This window comes from Phyllostomus discolor, chromosome 2, assembly GCF_004126475.2.
Source record: "Phyllostomus discolor isolate MPI-MPIP mPhyDis1 chromosome 2, mPhyDis1.pri.v3, whole genome shotgun sequence".
NCBI classification, from domain to species: Eukaryota; Metazoa; Chordata; class Mammalia; order Chiroptera; family Phyllostomidae; genus Phyllostomus; species Phyllostomus discolor.
Window position 1 is genome coordinate 8,873,475 of NC_040904.2, and position 20,159 is coordinate 8,893,633.

A 20,159-nucleotide genomic window follows, 5' to 3' on the forward strand; every position below is an offset into this window, starting at 1 on the left:
CAGCCTGAACCCAACCAGGTCACCGGCCTGCTAAAACAAAGCATCAACCAATCCCACAGGATCAAGTAAGACCTGGCTTCTCAAAACATAATATTCAAATATCCAGGATGCAACTCAAAGTTACTCAGCATATGAAGAAACAGGAAAAATACCCACTCAACGAGAAAAGACAACCAAGAGACACCAAGGCCAAGGTGGCACAGATGTTAGCGATATCTGACCAAAGACTTTAAGGAGGCTATTATTAAAAATGCTCCAAAAAGAAAAGCGAACACTCGAAATCAATGGTGTGGTACAGACTCCAACAATGCCCCACCACTTCCTGCCCTCACCCCTGGCACCATGAGCAGGATATCACTCCCTGGTAAGTTACATGGCAGAGAGACCGCAGATATAACTGAAGTTACTAGCAGGCTGACTCTGAGTTAATCAAAGGGAGTCAATCAAACTACATTAGTCTATGCAATTGACTGATCTAAGCCCATCAAAAGCCCAAAGGTTCCAGGAAGGATTCAGTGAGCTACTGTGGCTTCAAGATAAGGTGGGGCCATGTGATAAGGAATTCAGTCATCCCTGGAAGCTAAAAGTGGCCCCTGCCTGACAGCCGGCAAGGAAACAGGGACCTCAGAGCTACAAGGGCAAAGAACTGGAGTCTGCCAGCAAGCTGAATGCACCTGGAAGCATTCTTGCCCAGAGCCTCTAAAAGGCCCAGTCCTGGACAACGCCTTGATTTTGGCCACGTGAGACCCTCGCTGCAGAACCCGGTGGAGCCCACTCAGACTTCCGACCTACAGAACTGAGAATGAAGGGGGTGTTGTTTTTAGCCACTAAGTTGGTGGTTACACAACAATAGTAAGAGAACAGTGATTTTCATACCTAGAAGTAAGTGGCTGCCATAACAAATACTTAATTTAAGTTCATTTGGAGATCATTAATACATGGTAACCCTCAAGTATCACATGATAGCATTTGGTACTTATTCATTACTCTAAGGTGAGAACATTCCTTTTGTTTATGCTATTTTTCTAAAATAGTATTGAACAGACTATATCCCTGAATTATCCAGGCAATTTGTTCCTTCTATTTTTTTTTAGAACTATTGCCAAATTAATTGTGTTTTCCTATAAAAGAGGCCCAATCAGTAATTTCTGACTAATCTGTAAAAAACGTTAATTTTTTAAGCCCTGGCTGGTGCAGCTCAGTGGATTGAGCACAGGCTGCGAATTAAAGGGTCGCCAGTTCGATTCCCAGTCAGGGCACATGCCTGGGTTGTGGGCCAGGTTGCCAGTGGGGGCCACGGAGAGGCAACCACACATTGATGTTTCTCTCCCTCTATTTCTCTGTCCCTTCCCCTCTCTCTAAAAATAAATAAGTAAAAATTAAAAAACAACAACAACAGAACGTTAACTCATGAATACTGTCCACCGTACACTTTGAGTTTGGTGCACTGTCCCGGCTTCAGGTCCCCCAGGAGCTGCAGAATGGTGTCCAAGAGCACCCGGCTGGAGTTAACCAGGAACTCTCGACCACACGCTATGGCAGCGACATCTGCAACAGAAAGACAAAACCAAGTTTAAAATTCACTTCAGACTCTAGAAGAGTTTGTCCACAACACAATACTTGCTACTGTTTTTCTCCTAGAAGACCTACTAAAAACAGAAGACCTACTAAAAACGGCAAGGCAGAGAAAACTGCTGCTGCCCACAGAGCTGACAGCCCAGAGAGAAGAGCTGACGGCCACACAGTTGCTCAGACAGGGAGCCATGTGCGCCGAGATCAGCGGCACCCAGGCAGTGGAGCAGAGCGCTGGGGTCGGATACGTCTGCAGCCAACCAGGGGACGGCAGGTGGACGCCATCCGCCCGAACCCGGGACTGACAGCTGTGGGCAGCCGGGGTCCACACAGGAAGTGGGGCTGGTCACTTTACCTGGTACCGAGGACACTAGAATCGACTTCCAATCCTGGGAGTGGAATCCTAATGACTTTGAACCACAATACCAAACCCAAATCAGGAGGCCAAAGAGGATGAAAACTAATTGTGAAAAAAAGCTTTTTTCTAACTTTTACATCCTAGTATGGGCCAGCAACGAGCACGCTGCCTCATGCCGGAGGCCCTGCAGAGACCATGGCTTCCAGTGGGCACTGCTGCGGGCGACACCGGCTCGTCAGCCTTCCCAGACACCCGTGAGGACACACCAGCGACCCAAGCATGCTTATGTGCGTGTGGGTAACACTTGTCTCAGCTAAGTCAAACGATAAAGCATGATTCAAAGTGAGCAAAGTTCCCAGTGGAAGTGAGCGGCCACAGTGGGAGGGAGCAGGGCAGCGGCATCCTCCCTGCCCTGCCCTGAATGGAGAGGTTCCAAGTCGTCACAGCCCAGTGTGGTGCCTGATGCACGATTCTGGTAGACACCTTTACTGGCTTAGGGATGTTTTCTTCTATTTTCATTTTGCTCAGAATTATCGAGAACTGAGGGTGGTTTTTATGGCTTACTTGTTCTTTAACTGCACTCCAATGGCAAAATGTAAAGGTCCATTGCCCTACCAGTTCTCCTTCACAGAACTGGGCCCTAGACAACCCTATTTATTTTTGTCCCCTGCACTGAGAAGGACCAAGAGAGGCACGAAGTCCCCTAACCCTAACCACGTTTCCCCATTTCTGCTCGTCTTCCCAGCAGTCTTTGCCTCAGAAGCTGGTGCTGTGTATTCAGTGTGTGAGTCATGACAGCTGTACTTTACTGAAGACAGGGTCCTTCCCTGACAGGACCAGTCTTTGTCCAATGAATTTGAGCCCAATAGTGATACTTTCTAGCATGTGACACCCTCTACTTATCCTAAAGAACTATCTGAAGGGGAGATGAAACTCTAAGCATTTGGCATCATAACCTATAAAAAGTCATCTTAAAACAATTGTTCGAGGAAAAACCTTCTTCATGTAACTACAGTTGACCACATATCGGAACCCCACAGGAAACCATAAGTCCTCGCTATGAACTTTGGTAGCTAATTTGCAAAAACGACTCCCCAATGAACTATGGCTCTGCTGAAGACCCCGGGGCTGTCCTGACCTATAACTAAGGTGTGACCGGCAGAATGCAGCGGAACTGGCACCTTATTCTTAAACATGCAGAACCACACAAACCAGGGCTGGGGGGCCTCAGGCATCATCTGAGGTCTAAGGCTCTCTTCTCAGAAGATGAAATCAACCATCACAGATGCAAGAACACAGGGCTGGGCCGTGACGGAAGCAAAACTGGACACCGGGCCTCCCCCGCTTCCCCTCCCATCTTCTTTCTCATGCACCACACAGCTTCCGTGTGTCGGGGGGGTGTGAGCAGAAAGGGAGCGGGGAGGAGAGACGCTGGGGACCAGGAGAAGTGAAGGTCACTGACACGCGGGTCCTCTCTGGACTTGGTGGAACGACCGCGTCCATGAAGACAAGCGGCACCCAGGCCTGCCCCTGGGTTACCAACGGTCAAAAAGCAATTCTGATTCTGAAATCATTGTCCAACATCGTTTGAGTGACTAAGCCTAGAAGAAAGAGGCAAGGAGTGTAATTATGAGTTTAGAATAACCAAAAAGCAGAAAAAGCAGTTAGAAAAATGAGTTTTCCACTTGTAAGGGAAGCCAGTTAATCTTCGTGGGACTGGGATAGTAATTTGCCACATTCTTCTGTCTTCTTCACTTGTCCCTTTCACAGGTTGTTGAAAACCACACCCCCTGCGTCAAACAGCAGCTTGGTTTATAGCGTGCACCACCTGCCGCAGTTTAGCAGGACATTTACAACGGTGCGTGAGGCCGTTTGAACAGGTGCTACTGCTCCCCTCCGCAGATGAGGAACAGAAAACCCAGAGAATTTGCATCCTAGGAAGTGGGCTCACTGGGGCTGAAAATCCAGACCCTTTCACTACACCAACCTGTCACTAAGGACAGTGACTATGGTTGAGTGAGAAATCTAACAGCTTCACTATTCAAACAAATCCCTGACTTCCAACTTTTGCTTTAGGATACAGTGAAATGGAAAGAGCTACACCTCAATCCTTTAAAAGGTGGGGGCAGTAATTTGCAAAATCACACATTTTCTTGAGCACATCTGAGAGCTAAGGTCAGAGATCAACCAGCTAATACCAGAAACAGGAAAAGGCAGAGGCTCCAAGAGGAGAGGTGAGGCAGGTCCTCGCTTACCTGGGGCAGACGCTGGATGCCAGACAAGCCAGCAAGAAAAATCCAGCTCAAGGTTTTGACAAAGTGCCAGATCAGCAGATGCCTTGGGCTGGCGGTAGAGAGCGGGGCGGCCACAAAAGGAAAGGGTGGGGAGGTGCTGAGCAGACTTGGGGGAGGCAGTGGCACTGTCCCACAGCCTGACTGGTGGTTACGTGACAGTGCGCACTTGTCAGAACTGAGGAACTGCAAAAAGGTGAGGAAAGGAACTGTCGAGGATGAGCTTATTGTATGTAACTTTTTCAAAGGAATCCCTGTTTCAGAAGGCGGAGGATCTATGTGGCAGCTAACCAAGGTCCCCGCTGTACTGCCTGCTCCCCGAGGAACGGGGTCTCAGTATTTGAGATGCATACGCCCCTGAGGCCTCTGCAAAACAGCACCTGAACAAAACCACCCCAGTGTGTGGTGCTCCCAGTACACTTCATCGGTGTGGAAGTAAAGACCGCACGCACACGTGTCCGCATCCCAGCTCTGCAAGTTCCTGTGTGGGCCACTCCACGCGGAGAAAAACAAAGCCAAGTTGAGCTATATGCTGGGCAACAGGCTGGCTCCGTTCACGGCCAACTGCCTCACCGCTACACACCAGCTGGCGATTCAAGCAGCTCGAATTCTCAACTCAGCAGAATGACAAGTCACATATGTCATAGACTTTTGGTGTCATTTGCAAATAGCAAAAATCTAGTCATCAAATTTGCAAATGCCCTCTCTTTAAAAAAACTTTTTAAGGTGCAGCAATGCACGCCACCCGCAGCGGAAGATGCGAGGACGAGAGCACACGCCGCCCGCTGCCCCCGCAGCGCACCAGGGTGCTGGGGGACCGGGACTGGCCGGGGGACCGCGAGTCTGACCGTCTCCCAGAAGGGTCATGAGGGACCACGGAGGGATGATGTGCATGCAGGACCTGCCTCACTAGTATCGCAGTCAGTAAGGGACAATGACGTGAGGAAAAACAAGACGTCCTCTCTCGTCAGTGGCAAAGATCACCCTAAGATACACAGTAGAGAAGAAAAAGCGATGTGAAAAGTGAGTCGCAGCACTCTGACTACTGCACTGACTTCGGAACAAAGAGCCTCAGCCCTCACCAGCACGTACCACTGCTGCGACACTGGGCGACCAGGTCTTTGTTTGGCTTTGCTCCTCACCGTTTTGCCACAGAATTCTATCGGAGCTCTAACCTTTGGGAGACTTTCACTAGCGAGGCAGTTTAGGTTTTGGAGTTCCTTAGTTATTATACCACGACAGCAGCAAGAGCTTAGCTTGGCAGAGGCTCTTCCTTTATTAGACATTGGTAAGGTGACAGTGACTCCACACGGCAAGCAGCTCAACCTACGGCTCTGTTCCGACTTCTGCAGTCGTACAGACTGACGTGCGAGCTCGTCCCGGGCTTCCCAAGACCGGCCATGCCTGCCCAACAAGGCGGACCACGGACGGCCTGTGTGACGCGCCGCGGCTCACCCACCAGAACCCACCCCCAACCCGCTGGGCCGGGGTCTCCAGGGGGAGGACGACACGGTGTCCAAAAGCGTTCCCGAGAGACGCTTATGCTCCGTCCCTGGGCCGCCACCACTGCTCTGGGGCACACTCAACACAGTTACTGCACACAAAGAATTACTTACTTGTTACAATTCCAGCCAAAGCAAAGACAAACTGATTTTCGTCAGAATCGAGCTCTTTGGCATCCCCATCCAGTGACTTCACAAAACTCGCCATTGTCTGACCAGTGATATTGAAAAATTTCAAAGCTTTCTCCTGAAAGTTTGGAAATGAGAATATCATGCCCTTTCACAAACACCAGTACGAAAACACTTTAAAACTGCAGGACACACAAGACAGACCCTGGTGTTAATTATAGAAGCAATATTTAAAAACCTATTCTTCATTAAAAGTTTCTACTGAAAAGATGAGGAAAAGCCCTGGCTGGCATAGCTCAGTGGATTGAGCGTGGGCTGGGAACCAAAGTGTCCCAGGTTCGATTCCCAGCCAGGGTATATGCCTCGGTTGCAGGCCATAACCCCCAGCAACCGCACATTGATGGTTTTTTTTTTCTCTCTCTCTCTAAAAATAAATAAATAAAATCTTTAAAAAGAAAAAGCACTCTCTCTTAAAAAAAAAGAAAAAAAGAAAAGGTGAGGAAAAAAAGGTTTTACTTTATTAGACCTTAATAGAATTATTAGTAGAACAGTTACCCTGAAGACTAATTCAAAGAGTAAAATTAAAATATGCCCTGGCTGGTGTGGCTTAATGGACTGAATGCCAGACTGAGAAGTGAAGGGTCGCAGGTTTGATTCCCAGTCAGGGCACATGCTTGGGTTGTGGGCCAGGTCCCCAGTAGGGGACACATGAGAGGCAACCACATATCAATGTTTCTCTCCCTCTTTTTTTCCTCTCTCCCTTCCCATCTCTCTAAAAACAAACAAACAAACAAACAAACAAACAAATAAAATCTTTAAAAAGCTCTGGCCAGGTGGCTCAGTTGGTTGGAGTGTTGTCCCAAGCACCAAAGGGTTGCGAGTTCGATCCCCCCGTTGGGGCGCATATAGTACGCAACCAATAGATGTTTCTCTGTCACATTGATATTTCTCTCCCCCCACCTCCTTTCTTTCTAAAATCAATAAACATACCCTCGGGTGAGGATTAAATACACACACACACACACACACACACACACACGAAACAGTTTGAAATTCACACAATGATGGAAGTACTGGGATGAATTCACCCAAAAATGTACTGGAAAAATATGTCCTCTGTTTGTCCTAGGCATGAAACCAGAGGTTTTCAAACCTTTGGCAAAACTGCTTTTCAGATGAAACTTTAACTGAAACCTCGACACGAGAAGAGGTGAAGACGGCGAGCAGGCTCACGTGGCAGTCCGGGACAGAGCGCACAGCACTCCCAGGTGTGAGGAGCTGCGGCCGCACTTCTCTGGGGAACGGTGTGCAGCTGGGCGCCGGGGGGCGTCAAGGGTGACACCCGTGCTCCACGCCCGGCCGTGGTGCTGCTGCCCAAGTGTGGCCATCAGCTACACGCCACTCACGGACACTGAACTCACAGTTCGCAAACTACATCTCGATAAAGCTCAACACACTTTTTAAGCTGCATTTAGTCTCTCCCCGCAAGTCCAACACAACTGTAATGTTTAGAGATGGTGAGTAGTTCATCACCGGCCTGACCACACGTCCCCGCCAGGCTTTTATTTCTGTTCGTGACACCCCATTCTCCCAGGCTCACACCTCAGTCTTCCTTGGTTCCCTTCATTCTGTCAGCTGTGGAGCCCACACTGTCGCCACATGGGCCTCAGTCGCAGGCGCCCCTCCCCTCCCACCTCCCCTACAGAGAGTCAGCTCACTCCAGCCTGAGCCACTTGAACTTGAATTCGTCTTCCCGTCCCGCCTGCAGAGCCCACACCCCGCCTCTGATCCATCCTCGCTCCTGTCAGGTTCGCCTCCCCAGACTCTCCTCTGGTCCCGTGCACTCCTACCCGGGGCTCAGGAACCCAGTCCCCGCGCCTCCTGGGCTGCACCGTCACCCTGCACGGGCTGTCTTCCAAAATTGCACTCCACAGGCCTCGTCGGCCTTCTCCCCCCACGACGTCACTACGCCACCCTCCACACTGTGTCAGCTACCCCCTCACTGCCCACAAACTCATAGGTTTGCCCGATGCCTTCAATACGCTGTTTCTCTCCTCCTGGGACACCCTCCCCATTCTGTGCCTATTTAAGTTAATCGGGGCCCATCTCAAATCTCGCTTCCGCTGTGGAGCTCCTTGATGTGTGTGTGCGCCAGTAACATTCAATAAGTTACCCAACAGATAACACATGTAAAAGCACTGTAAACTGTGTTATATGTATACAAATGCCAAGGAAGGATACCAAAGTGGAACAATGGCAACAAAGGCCATACAGCTTCTGGGATCTTACTGCATTCATTTCATGCCCCCGCAGAGCACCAGGTCACAGTGGGCCCCACACAACTGAGCCCCTGAACCATCTGACGAACGTACAAAATGGACACAGTCTGTAAGCCTTAACAGACACACTGTTCCCTCCCAGCCACATAAACACTGGTGGACAGTGTCCAGCCGGTCGCGCTTACGCCTCCCAGAATGGCACGGACCACCCCCTCGCTGCGGGACGCGCCCCAGAGCAGGGTGCAGGCTGCCGCCCCCATCTCCGTGCAGTACTCCGCCTGCTGCTGCAGTTGCTGCTTCGCCTCGTTCAGCTGCTGGCGAAGAGCCAGTTTCTCCTGAAATCAAAACAAAATCAGAAAAATGAATAGCATTCAACTTCAAAATATCTCATGTTTCCCCTTTCGATGATATTTTAAAGAAAAGAAATGCACACAGAATTATAGAAAACAGTTGGCAAATGAAAACTAGTCCTTAGAAATCTAGCCATAATCCATATTTTTAAAATAAACTTCAGAACCACAATTAACTCTTAGAAAACAACATCCTACTGCATTCGAGTTTACAAATACTGCCCAAGTCTCGAAAGCTGTCATCCAGGGGGGAAAAGGGAACAGTGGGGACACAGATTCATCTTGAGTCAAATGAAAACATTAGGCATCTCAGGTCCCAAGTGGCTACGCCCAGGACCAGCACCAGCTGGGACACCTGAGCAAAGTGACAACCTCACACAGCAGTCCGCACACAGAGGAACATTTTAATAAGGAGACTGCTGCCTCCAAATGGCTCCCCCCACTGCACAACCGCCACAGGACGCAGCTGACACCCGCAGGAAAGACAGGGTGGAGGAAGAAGAGGAATGCGCAGGGAGGGCCCCCCGGGCATGCGCTGGCACAGCAAGGGAAGTGCCAGCATCTCAAGAAGATGGAGGCCTTCTCACTCTCCCACCAGCGCCTCCGAGGAACCTCCCCTGGGAAGTCTGAGCAGCCAGGGCTCTTACCAAGGAGAGAGACGTGGGCTGTCCTCCTGGTGTCCCTCTGACCACCGAGCACACCTAAAGACTCACCTCCAGGTGGGTCCAGGTGATGTGGGAAGTCCAGCCCGCCCCAACCACCACCACCAGTTTCACTATTCCTTGTTACCTGACATTCCCTTAGAAGATAGTAGTATTTCCTTAATAAGAGATAAACTTAAAATATAAAAACACAGTTAAAATTTATTCCAAAGCATAATTAGCTCAACAGCCCACAAAGCTGAAGTATATTAGATGCTCCAGGTTCTTTATTTAGAGAGCTGGGGGTACAGAGCAAAGTCGCGGGGCTTTCTGTCTTGGGCAGAAAAGAGCAGTGGGGCCACACTTTGTTGACCTCGTAACTTGGCCCTGGGGGGCCTACGCAGACCCCCTGGAGAGGATACACTTGGTATACGGAGCTTCGTCCAACTTCCTACAACACAAAACGAGGTTTGCAGCTGTGAGTACAACGTGAACAACTGCAACGCTACTTCTGCCCTCGCCTGCACAGCTGTATTTACTCTGGGAGAAAAGTGGTCGCTGAGCCAACCACACGTGCTAACACTGCTTTACAGGACCTTTCGGCTCTGGGTTCGTAAGGTCTGACTTCATCACAACAGTGACCTGGACTCCTGGGCTCGTTCTTCAGGAGTCTATCGCTGAAGCCACTCGGGTCGTGGTGACACACGCAGAATTTCTGTAAGATTTCTAGCTTTTAGGAGGGTTGCGGGGCTGGCTGAAAAACGTGAAGGGATTAAGAAGAAAATATCTCCTAAATGCAGAAAACAGTATGGGGAGTACCAGAGGAAAAGGGGGATAAGGAGGCGGTGGAAGAGGGCACGAGGGAGATCAATGGTGATGGAAGGAGGCCTGACTTGGGGTGGCGAACATACAACACAGTGTACAGACCATCTATTATAAAACTGTACACCTGAAGCCTATACAATTATATTGACCAATGTCACCCAAATACGTTCAATAAAAAGAGAAAATTAATTAATTAATTAATTAATTAAGAAAAGGTTCCTAGCTTCTCTCATGGCTGGAGCAGCATGAGCTTCAGTTGGCCTGGTTACGGTGACGCTGCTGCAGGATCACACAAGAACTGTGGGAAGTGACCGGGCAAGCTGTCTTCACTGTGGTCCCATCTGGTGGCTCTAGGCACATGTGCCCGGACGTAGGGCTGTACCCAGGGTACAGTAATATTAAAAAAAAAAAAAAAAAAAAAAAAAAAAAAAAAAAAAAAAGAAAAAAAGAAAACCCCCAAAGAAAACAATTCCATTCACAACACCAAAAATAAAATAGGGCCCTGACCAGTGTGGCTCTGCTGTTTGGGCACCGTCCCACAAAGCCAAAGGTCGCCGGTTTGATTCCCAGTCAGGGCACATGCCTGGGTTTTGGGTTCGGTCCGGGTCAGGGTGTGTATGAGAGGCAACCGATCGATGTTTCTCTCTACTTCTCCCTCCCTTTCCTTCTCTCTAAAGATGAATAAATAAAATCTTTTTTAAAAAAATAAAAGTAAATGTAAAAAAGATAGCTCATGACCTAGACAGTAAAAACTACAAAACATTATTGAGAAACAAAAGATTTAAATACAGACAGACCTCCCTCATCTTATTGCACTCGCTTTACGGCACGCGCCCAGGACTGTGCGCCCTGCACCACTGCGGGGGTGGCAGCCCTGTGCTAAGCAAGTCTACTGGTGCCCTTTTCCACACGTTCACTCACTTCCCGTTCCTGTGTCACGTTTCAGTAATTCTCACAATACTTCAGACTTTTTCGTTATTATTATTTTTGTTATGATGACCTGTGATCAGTGATCTCTGATGTTACTATTGTAATTGTTTTGGGGAGCAACGAACAGCACCTGAACCCATTTAAGACGGTAAACTTCATAAATGTTGTGTACGTTCTTCTGACTGCTCTACCGACCAGCCATTCCCGTCTCTCTCCCTGAGACACAGCAACACTGAAATTAGGCCAATAACCCTACAGTGGCTCTACGTGTTCAAGTGAAAGGAGGAGTCACACGCCTCTCACTTTACATCAGAAGCTAGACACACTAAGCTGAGTGAGGGAGGCATGCTGAAAGCTGAGACGGGCCGAGAGCTAGGCCTCTCGTGCCAGTTGGCCATGCTGTGAATGCAAAGGGAAAGTTCCTGATGGAAGTGAGAGGTGCTAAGAAATGACAGGGAAGTGCAACTGCCTTACTGCCGATAAAGAAAAAGTTTTAGTGGTCTGGATAGATCAACCCAGCCACAACGTTCCTCGGGCCAAACCCTAAACCAGAGTAAGGCCCCTACCTCTCTTCAACTCCGTGAAAACTGAGAGAAGTGAAGAAGCCACAGAAGGAAAGTTCGAAGTCAGCAGAGGTTGGTTCACGAGGCTTACAGAAAGAAGCCTTCTCCATAACATAAAAGTGCAAGGTGAAGCAGCAAACGCTGCTGCAGAAGCCATGGCGAGCTGTCCAAAGTATCTAGCTAAGATAACTAACGAAGGTGGCTACACTAAATAACAGATTTTCAATGTAGATGAAACAGCCTTCTACTGGAAGCCGCCACCTAGGGCGTTCCTAGCAGAGGGGAGAAGTTGGTGCCTGGCTTCAAAGGACAGGCTGACTCTCTTGCTAGGGGCTAATGCAGCTGGTGACTGAACATTGAAGCCAATGCTCATTTACCATTTAGAAAATCCTGGGGCCCTTAAAAGTATGCTAACTCTACTCTGGGACAAAAAAGGCTGGATGATAGCACATCTATTTATAATATGGTTTACTGAATATTTTAAGCTCACCGCTCAGACCTACTGCTCAGAAAAAAATTCCTTTCAAAATTCCACCACTCACTGACAGTGCACTTGGTCACTCCAGAGCTCCAGTGGGAATAGACGAGATTAACGCTGTTTTCACACCTGCTACCACAATGTCCATTCTGCAGCTCATGGGTCAAGGAGTAATTTAGACTTCCAAGTCTTATAATTTAAGAAATACATTCAATAAAGCTCGAACTGCCATCAATAGTGAATCCTCTGATGCATCTGGGCAAAGTACATTGAAAACTTTCTGGAAAGGATTCACCATTCTAGATGCCATTAAGAACATGTGTGATTCATGGGAAGAGGTCAAAATATCAACATTAACAGGAATTTGGAAACTGATTCTAACCCTCAGGGATGACTTTAAGGGGTTCAAGGCTTCAGCGGAGGAAGTAGCTGCATATATGGTGGAAAGAGCAAGAAAACTAGAATTAGATCTTGAAGATATGACTGAATTTCTGCAATCTGATAATTAAACTTTAACAGACGAAGATTTGCTTCTTATGGATGAGCAAAGAAAGTGGTTTCTTGAGACGGAATCCACTCTGAAGGCAGATGTTGTGAATACAACTGAAATTCAGCACAGAGTTTACAGTATTACATAAACTGAGCTGGTGAGGCATCAGCAGAGTTTGAGAGAACTGCCTTCAATTGTGAGAGTTCTGCTGTGGATAAAAGGCTATCACACAGCATCACGTGCCACAAAGAAATAATTTGTGAAAGGAAGAGTCAAGCGATGCAGCCAACCTCAGTGTCGTCTTATGTTAAGAAGCTGTCACAACCACCACCTTGATCAGCCAACAGCCATCGATGCTGAGGCAAGACCCTCCCCCAGCAAAAAGACTGCGCCTCGCTGGAGACTCAGATGATGGTTACACTTCTTAGCAACACAGAGTATTTTTAGTAAAGGTACATACATTTTTTAGACACAATGCTATTTTTGCACACTTATTAGACTATAGTACAGTATAAACATAAACTTTCATATGCACTGGGAAACCAAAAATTGTGTGACTAGCTTCATCACAATGGTCTGGAATGGAACCTACAATATCTGAGGTAAGCTGTGAATGGAAAAACACACCACATTCGTGGGTTGGAAGACTTGAGATTGGTAAATTGGTAACTCTCCCCAAATTGATTCACAGATTCAATGCAGCCCCTATCAAAATTTCAGCAGGCTTTTTTGTACAAAGTAATAATCTGATTCCAAAATTGAAATGGAAATGCAAGGTAAGTTTGAAAAAGAAAAACTGTTAGAAGACTAACACTGATTTCAAAAATAAAAACTTACCACAAAGCTATAAAAATCAAACCAGTGTGGCACTGGCATAAGAATGGCCGTATAATCGTTCAGTAAAACACTAACATTTATGGCAATCAATTTTAACAAAGTGCCAAGGCAACTCAATGGAAAAACTGTCTTTTCAAAAAGTGGTGCTAAAATGACTAGATATTTTTATGTGAAAAAAGTTAACTCAAAATGAATCCTAGACCTAGATATAAAATTTCTAGAAGACCTTTGTGACCCTGGGATTAGGCAAATAGTTCTTAAATATCACAACAAAATCACGATCCATTAAACATTAAGAACAAACAGTAAATTGAACATCAAAATTTAAAACTTTTACTCTTCAAAAGAGAACTTTCAGAAAGTGAAGAGTCAGCCATGTACCGAAGGGAAGTATTTCTAGAGAGGAGCGGCACGTGCTCTCCCCTCTCCTCGCCAGGGCGTGTGCTCGTCCGCCGACATCAGCGCACTCCGGGAAGGGGGATCATCTGGCAAAAACGGCACTTTGCCCGCTGTGTGTAAGGCTCCCATTCGACCAGATATTTCAACTTTGTTCACACCAACTTATGCAAAAACAACAGACAGCCCTGTGCTGCCAGTGAACTGGCAGGACATCAGACCAGAGCTGAGTCCTGGGGTGCTGGCAGAGCTGTGGCTCCAACTCCCAGAGTTCAAGGTGGTGGCACCCATCGTCCCGGCCAGGGTGCTTGTGGAAACATGGGTCGTGGGGGCTGCATGTTTGCCCCAACCAAAACCTGGCACTGTTGGCCCCACAGGTGAACACAGCACAGGAGTGATCTGCCATCTGCTCTGCCCTGGCTGCCCTGGCCTTGCCAGCACTGGTCATGCTAAAGGTCATTGTATTGAGGAAGTTCCTGAACTTCCCTTGATGGATGAAGATAAAGTTGAAAGCTATAAGAAAACCAAGGATGCTGTTTTGCTTCTAAAGAAGCTTAAGGTCTGGAATGACACCACAAAGATCTATGCCTCTCAGAGAATGAGAGCTGGCAAGGGCAAAATGAGAAGCTGTCATCGAAGCCAGCACAGGGGACCCTGTGTCATCTATAATGAGGGCAACGGTATCACTGAAGCCTTCAGAAACGTCCCTGGAACTACGCTGTGCAATGGAAGCAAACTGAACACTTTGAAACTTGCTCCCGGAGGGCACGTGGGCCGTTTCTGCGTTTGGACTGCAAGTGCTTCCACACCATGATCTGTGTGGCACTTGGCATACAGCGGCCCCTCCAGAGCGACTATGACCTTCCCGTGCACAAGACGCTCAGTACAGACCTCGGCAGAATCCTGAAAAGCCCAGGGATCCCAAGAGTCCTCTGAGCACCACACAAGAAGATTCATCACAGAGTCCTGAAGAAGAATCCCCTGAAAAACCTGAGAATCGTGTTGAAGTTAAACCTACGTGCAAAGACCACGCGTCAGAACCAGGCCAGGGACCACAAGCTCCAGTGGACAGAGGAGCAGCAGCAGCACTAGAAGCCAGACCAGATGAGAAGGGGATTCCGGGCAAGACGCCTGTGGTGGGAAGAAAGGAAGAAGGTTGCCGGCGTTCAGGAACAGAAGAAGCCTTTGGCGGGAGAAAAGGCTGCAGCCACCAAGAAACCAGCCGCTGAGAAGACGCCTGCAGAAAAGAAACCCACGATGGAAGAAAAGAAGCCTGCAGCATGAATTTAAATTTGTTTATTCCATGAAGGTCCAATCACTATAGACAGCTAGTTTCGAATAAACATGTCAAAGGCAGTGAAAAAAAATATTTCTAAGTCATTTCTCTAAAAAGGACTTGTATGAAGAATATACAAGGAAATCTTGCAACTCAAAAGTAAAATAAACAACCCAATTAAAAATAGGCAAAAATTTTAAGTAGCTATTTAACCAAATAATAAACACATGAAAAGATGTTCAACTTAATTAGTAACAAGGAAAATGCAGACTAAAACCACAATGAGACACCATTACATGCACATTAAAATGGCTATAATCCAAAGGACCAAAAACACCACGTGCTCATAAGAGTACGGAAACAGTGGGACCTCCCTACACTGCCGTGGGGAATGTAGAACGATACGCACTTCAGTAAACAGTCTGGCACTTTCTCAAAAATTACCCATATGCTCGTCATACGATCCAGCAAGTTTACCTCTAGGTATCTCCCCAAGAAAAATTAAAATGTATGTCCTCACACAAACTTGTACATGAAATGTTTACAGCAGCGCTCATAACAGTCAAAAACTGGAAATAACCTAACTTTCCTCATAAACTAGTGAATGGATTTTAAAAATGTGGTCTATCTAGCCAATGGATTATTGTTCATCACTAAAAAGGGACAATGTAAGCTAATATCAATGAACTTCCAAAACATTACACCATACACAAAGGACTATATATTGTATGATTCCATTCGCACAAAATGTTCAGCAAAGGGAAATCTACAGAGACAGGTAAAAATCATCTATAAAAAACAGAGAGCCAAAATTAATGTCATTGTATCAATGTCGATTTCCTGGCTTTTACTTTGTCCTGTAGTTACGCACGATGTTACCGCTAGGGGACCCTGGGTGAAGGGGCAGGAGACTTCCCTGGACTTTGTGCAACTTCCTGTGAATCTATAATTATTTCAAAGTAATTTTTTTTTACCAAAAAACAAACTGGACTGGGGCCCCGGCCGGGTAGTGCAGTTGGCCAGAGCATCACCCCATACACAATCAGGGCACACACAAGAATCGACCAGTGAATGCATCAATAGGGGAACAACAAATCAATGTTTCTCTCTCTTTAAAATCAATAACTAAAAAATTTTTTAAAGCTGGATTGGAGTGATAGTTATACAACTGCATAAATTTATTAAAAATTATCAACACATACTTGTACAACAGACGACTTCTGTGGTGTATAAAATATATCTAAACACCACTGTTTTAAAATAAACAATAATCAAACCTGATACACTTTCCCATGTAAAGTGAACACTGATACATAACAGGGCATCAAAAACACCACTTTCAAGATGCCTTCAAAAACCTGTAGTTCATTTCTGATTTTTAACTCAACTACATTGTCAGTTATTTTTTCTTCTAAAAGTTTTCTGAAATAACGTACAAAGTTTGCAATAACTTTCCGTTCATCACCATAAAAGCAGTAAGCGCAGGTAACAAAAGACTGGCAGTCCACCCTCGTCAGGTCACTGACTGTGAAAGGCGCGTGCCGGAGGGGAGCCGCACTCAGAGAGGACGGAACACAGGCCTGCCACCGACAGGCCGCTCCCCGAGAGCACAGGCAACCGTGCTCTGTCTGTGATCACTTCACACTCGGCAGAGCCACCGGGCACTGAAAAAGGTCTGCCGGCAGGGGCTCTGCGGAAAGCCTCCTCTAACCTTACAGTGGCAGCACAGTCCTTCAAAAAGCCATCCAGACACCCTCTGACAGTTTCACTGACACCATGAAAGTGGGGCTCTTTCTTCTCCTGAGTGCACAGGCTGCTTTGCCAGCTCTTTCCATGCCAGCCCCTTAGATCACATCAAGGCCCCGCTGGCCTCCTCCACTGAGCCTACTCAGCCATCACTGAGGTCAGGAGCGAAGTTTCCCTGGTTGCAGTCACCTTTCTCCAGGGCGGTCGGGAGCTGCTGCTGCTTTATGAATCTGAGTCCATACTTTGTGAGCTGACCTTTTCTTACAACTGGACTCAGTAGCTCCCGCCCTTCCTAACGACTTTCCCCCACGATGAAGTCCTTACTAGCATACGCTGATTAGGGATATAGCCCCTGGCTTCTTTCCTCGTGCCTCAGCTCTAAGATACGCTTCCAGAGTCCGGCATGCGCCCTGTGCAGACCTGGACAGAGACCACAGACAAGGCGGCTGCCAGCTCTCCACAGCAGAAGAGAGACACGGCCTTGTTACACAAACTGGAATTGTATCGGCAGGACGGCTAAACAGCAAATGTAACTGGAAACAGTTCAACCTAAAACATTCACATTTAACTAAGGTCAAGTGTGGGGGCGATAACACGTGGATAGAGTGAAGCTGCTTCCCCACGGCCATTCCGTCCTCTGTACTGGCGCTGCAGCAGAATGGCTTCTTTTTAAGCATTACATCTGACACACCAGCAAACATGCATTTTTCCTATGCTTTCAATTAAAAAAACAAAACAAAACAAAACAGGAAATCTAAGATTTTGTTCAATTTAAGCTTCAACCTTAACAAGGATGTCTCAGCATTTGGAGAAAGAAATGAACCAGTGGACCGCATTAACACTGATCACTCCCGTCCTGCCTGGTGGTCACCTTCTTTCAGGCCCAAAGTCACCACACTGCAATTTCAGTTTATCACAATTTAAGCGGAATATGGCAAAGCTAAAGCTTCACCTTTCAATGTGTGATGTTCCGCCTAACTCAGTTTTGAGACTAGAATTCCTTCCCTAACCTCTTCTACTTGCTCAATATGAAAGTCTACACAAAAGCCCTGTTTTGGAAATCCTTTTTGAGGCACATTTGGAACCCCTCGCAGAAGAAGGCGGCAGTATGAAACAAGGCGTAACACACCGGTGGGGGTCATCCCTGTGAACTGGCAGCACCTGCTGCCCAGCTGTGCGGGGGGAAGTGCGGTGCACGGGCGGCTGCTGAGCCCCTTCCGGCCCCCTGCCGACATGCAGTGGGTGACACACACTAGCTAGTTATCACTGGCCCAATCACTGTTTTACTACTCAAAAACAAAAATACATTCAAGCTCTAAAGTTCATCATAACTGGCAGAATAGTTCGTTTTACAAAAGAAATAATTTCCTCCTCATAAAAAGTAAAATTAATGTGTAAATTTTAAAGAAATACTATTCTCCCCTAACATTACAATCGGTTATTCTAAAAATATCTGTAACTGATCCCCTGAATTACAAATATTTCTGATTTAACATATCTTCCTCTGAATATAAATTATGTGCACAATATTTTTTCAAGACTTTCATTACAAATTTTTATGTTTTGGAATGGCCTTTTAAACATAAAAATTAACAGCAACTGACTATTTTAGTACCGAGTAAATAATCTCCATATTAAATGGTTATAAAATCCCAGTGTTCAACCATTTTCTGACCCAGTCGGAATACAGACCGTTAAACATACAACCCCTGGGGCTCACAGGCGGAAAGGCCGCCGCCGCCGCCGCTCCGTGGGCACGGCCGCAGCGCCGGCGCTTTGGGCGGCGCCCTGGGCATCGTACCTCCTTGTCTCGCATGCCGTCGGCTTGCACGGTCTCCAGGCGGGCCTTAAAGTGCTCGCAATCCATTCTCAGTTGCTCTAATTCTTGCTCCTTCCTTTCCATGTCTAGAAAGAAGAGACAGAAATACCTTCTATTTCAAACCACTAATATCTTTTAAGCATCCGTTTTTCCTGATCTCTTGGGAAAACTTACACTGATTTCTTAGGTTATATTTGCATAACCAGTCCCTGAATAACCAATATTCTAAAACTCCTGCTTTTTAAGTTTTTATCAGTTTTTAGCCCATAGTAAAAAGCACTTTTTTGGTTTTCTGCTTTGTGTTTTTAGGACCTCACTTTACTGCCAAACTTACAGTCAGGCTTTAAGAAAGTGTGTATTTAAAGGACTGGAGGCAGGGCTGAGAAGCCCGACTGTCTCATGGCACAAACTTGTATCTGTTCCAGGAAAAGCAGAAGGCAGCTCAGCGAGGAGACGGTGCCAGCCGGAGCTGATTCACAAAGCTGGTCTCTCCACCGGGCAGAGTGACTCAATGGGACAGCTGCGGTCGCAGTCAATGGAGGCGAGCACGGTGACGGAGACCAGAAAAGGCTGCAGTGGAAGGTGGGGACTATAGAGCACTTCCTCCACACCACGTTCATTTAAATCATTCAAGTGACCAACAGAAACCCCGAAAGACATCCACGTTCATAAAGGTGAAATCAGAAGTATTATCACTTTAAATACAAAGTAGTATGTGGCAGAAATACCGGCATTCGAAAAGCAAAGAAACACACACTTTAAAAATGTAAGTGCCCTGATTTCAAGGGTTGAGAAAGCATCAGTTTTCATGCTGACATGCACCAAGACTGGGACAGCACGTGTCCTCAGAGACGATGGTGTCACTTCTCTGATTAAAGTGGCGACAGCTGAGGACAGTGATTCTCAGGCTTCAGGGGACCTGAGCAGTCACAGGCTGGGCCCAGACCTCAGACTGATGCAACAGGACTGAGGTAAGCCTAAGACTCTGCATTTCTTACAAGGCGGCCAGCGGGCTGATGCTGCTGGTCTGGGAGCAGACTCTGAGGACAACTAACTGCTTTGGGACAGCAGCCTGGTTTCTCATCACTGACTCGATGACATCAGCACACAGCTGGTGACGGCAATGGAGGGAAGCCAGGCGTAGGAATGCTAAAGGGCAAAGAAACAGAGGATGGTGAGACAGCGTCAGAGAACAGACCCTTAGAAAGCGGAGTATTACTTCACCGTAGAGAAACGGGGCCAACAGACACTTCCTCCGGTGACGTGCAGACAAAGGAGAAGGGGTGTGGCTTTGGAACTGGGGGTCTCAAGAGAGAGGGCAAGCGGAAGCCCGGACAAGCAGCTCAGAGGGCCTGCCAAGAACAACACGGGCATCCCAGAAGCTCTGGAGAGTAAAGGAAGTGTATGTTTCCCAGAGACCCTTTGTCCTGGAAGGAAAAGTAAAACCTAAAGCTAAACACTCAGAGATTATGAAACTGGCAACGCTTCTTTTAAAAGGTGTTTCTTAGAAACTGTGAGGCCACTTGTTCTCCCTTAAATCACTTTTCTTCTGCCCTGTTAGGGTGTCTTATTCCATGACATGACTGTCACTGGAAGTCTTTCTTTTGTCCCCCCAATCCTGGCCACACAAGAAATCAACTATCAATCAAGTGCTATGCTTGGAACACTACGTTTGCC

At 47.1% G+C, this 20,159-nt stretch overlaps 1 protein-coding gene across 1 annotated transcript in view; it reads right to left on the minus strand.

Moving 5' to 3' along the window:
* Window positions 1-20,159, minus strand: part of LOC114491073 (heat shock transcription factor 2 binding protein) — an 84,534-nt gene that overhangs the window by 53,053 nt on the left and 11,322 nt on the right. Inside the window, exons 3-6 of the mRNA XM_028505233.2 lie at window positions 18,465-18,568; window positions 8,317-8,466; window positions 5,838-5,970; window positions 1,431-1,548 (exon numbers count right to left, since the gene is read on the minus strand). Coding sequence (XP_028361034.1) covers window positions 1,431-1,548; window positions 5,838-5,970; window positions 8,317-8,466; window positions 18,465-18,568 — 505 coding nt within the window. The remainder of the gene's footprint in view (window positions 1-1,430; window positions 1,549-5,837; window positions 5,971-8,316; window positions 8,467-18,464; window positions 18,569-20,159) is intronic.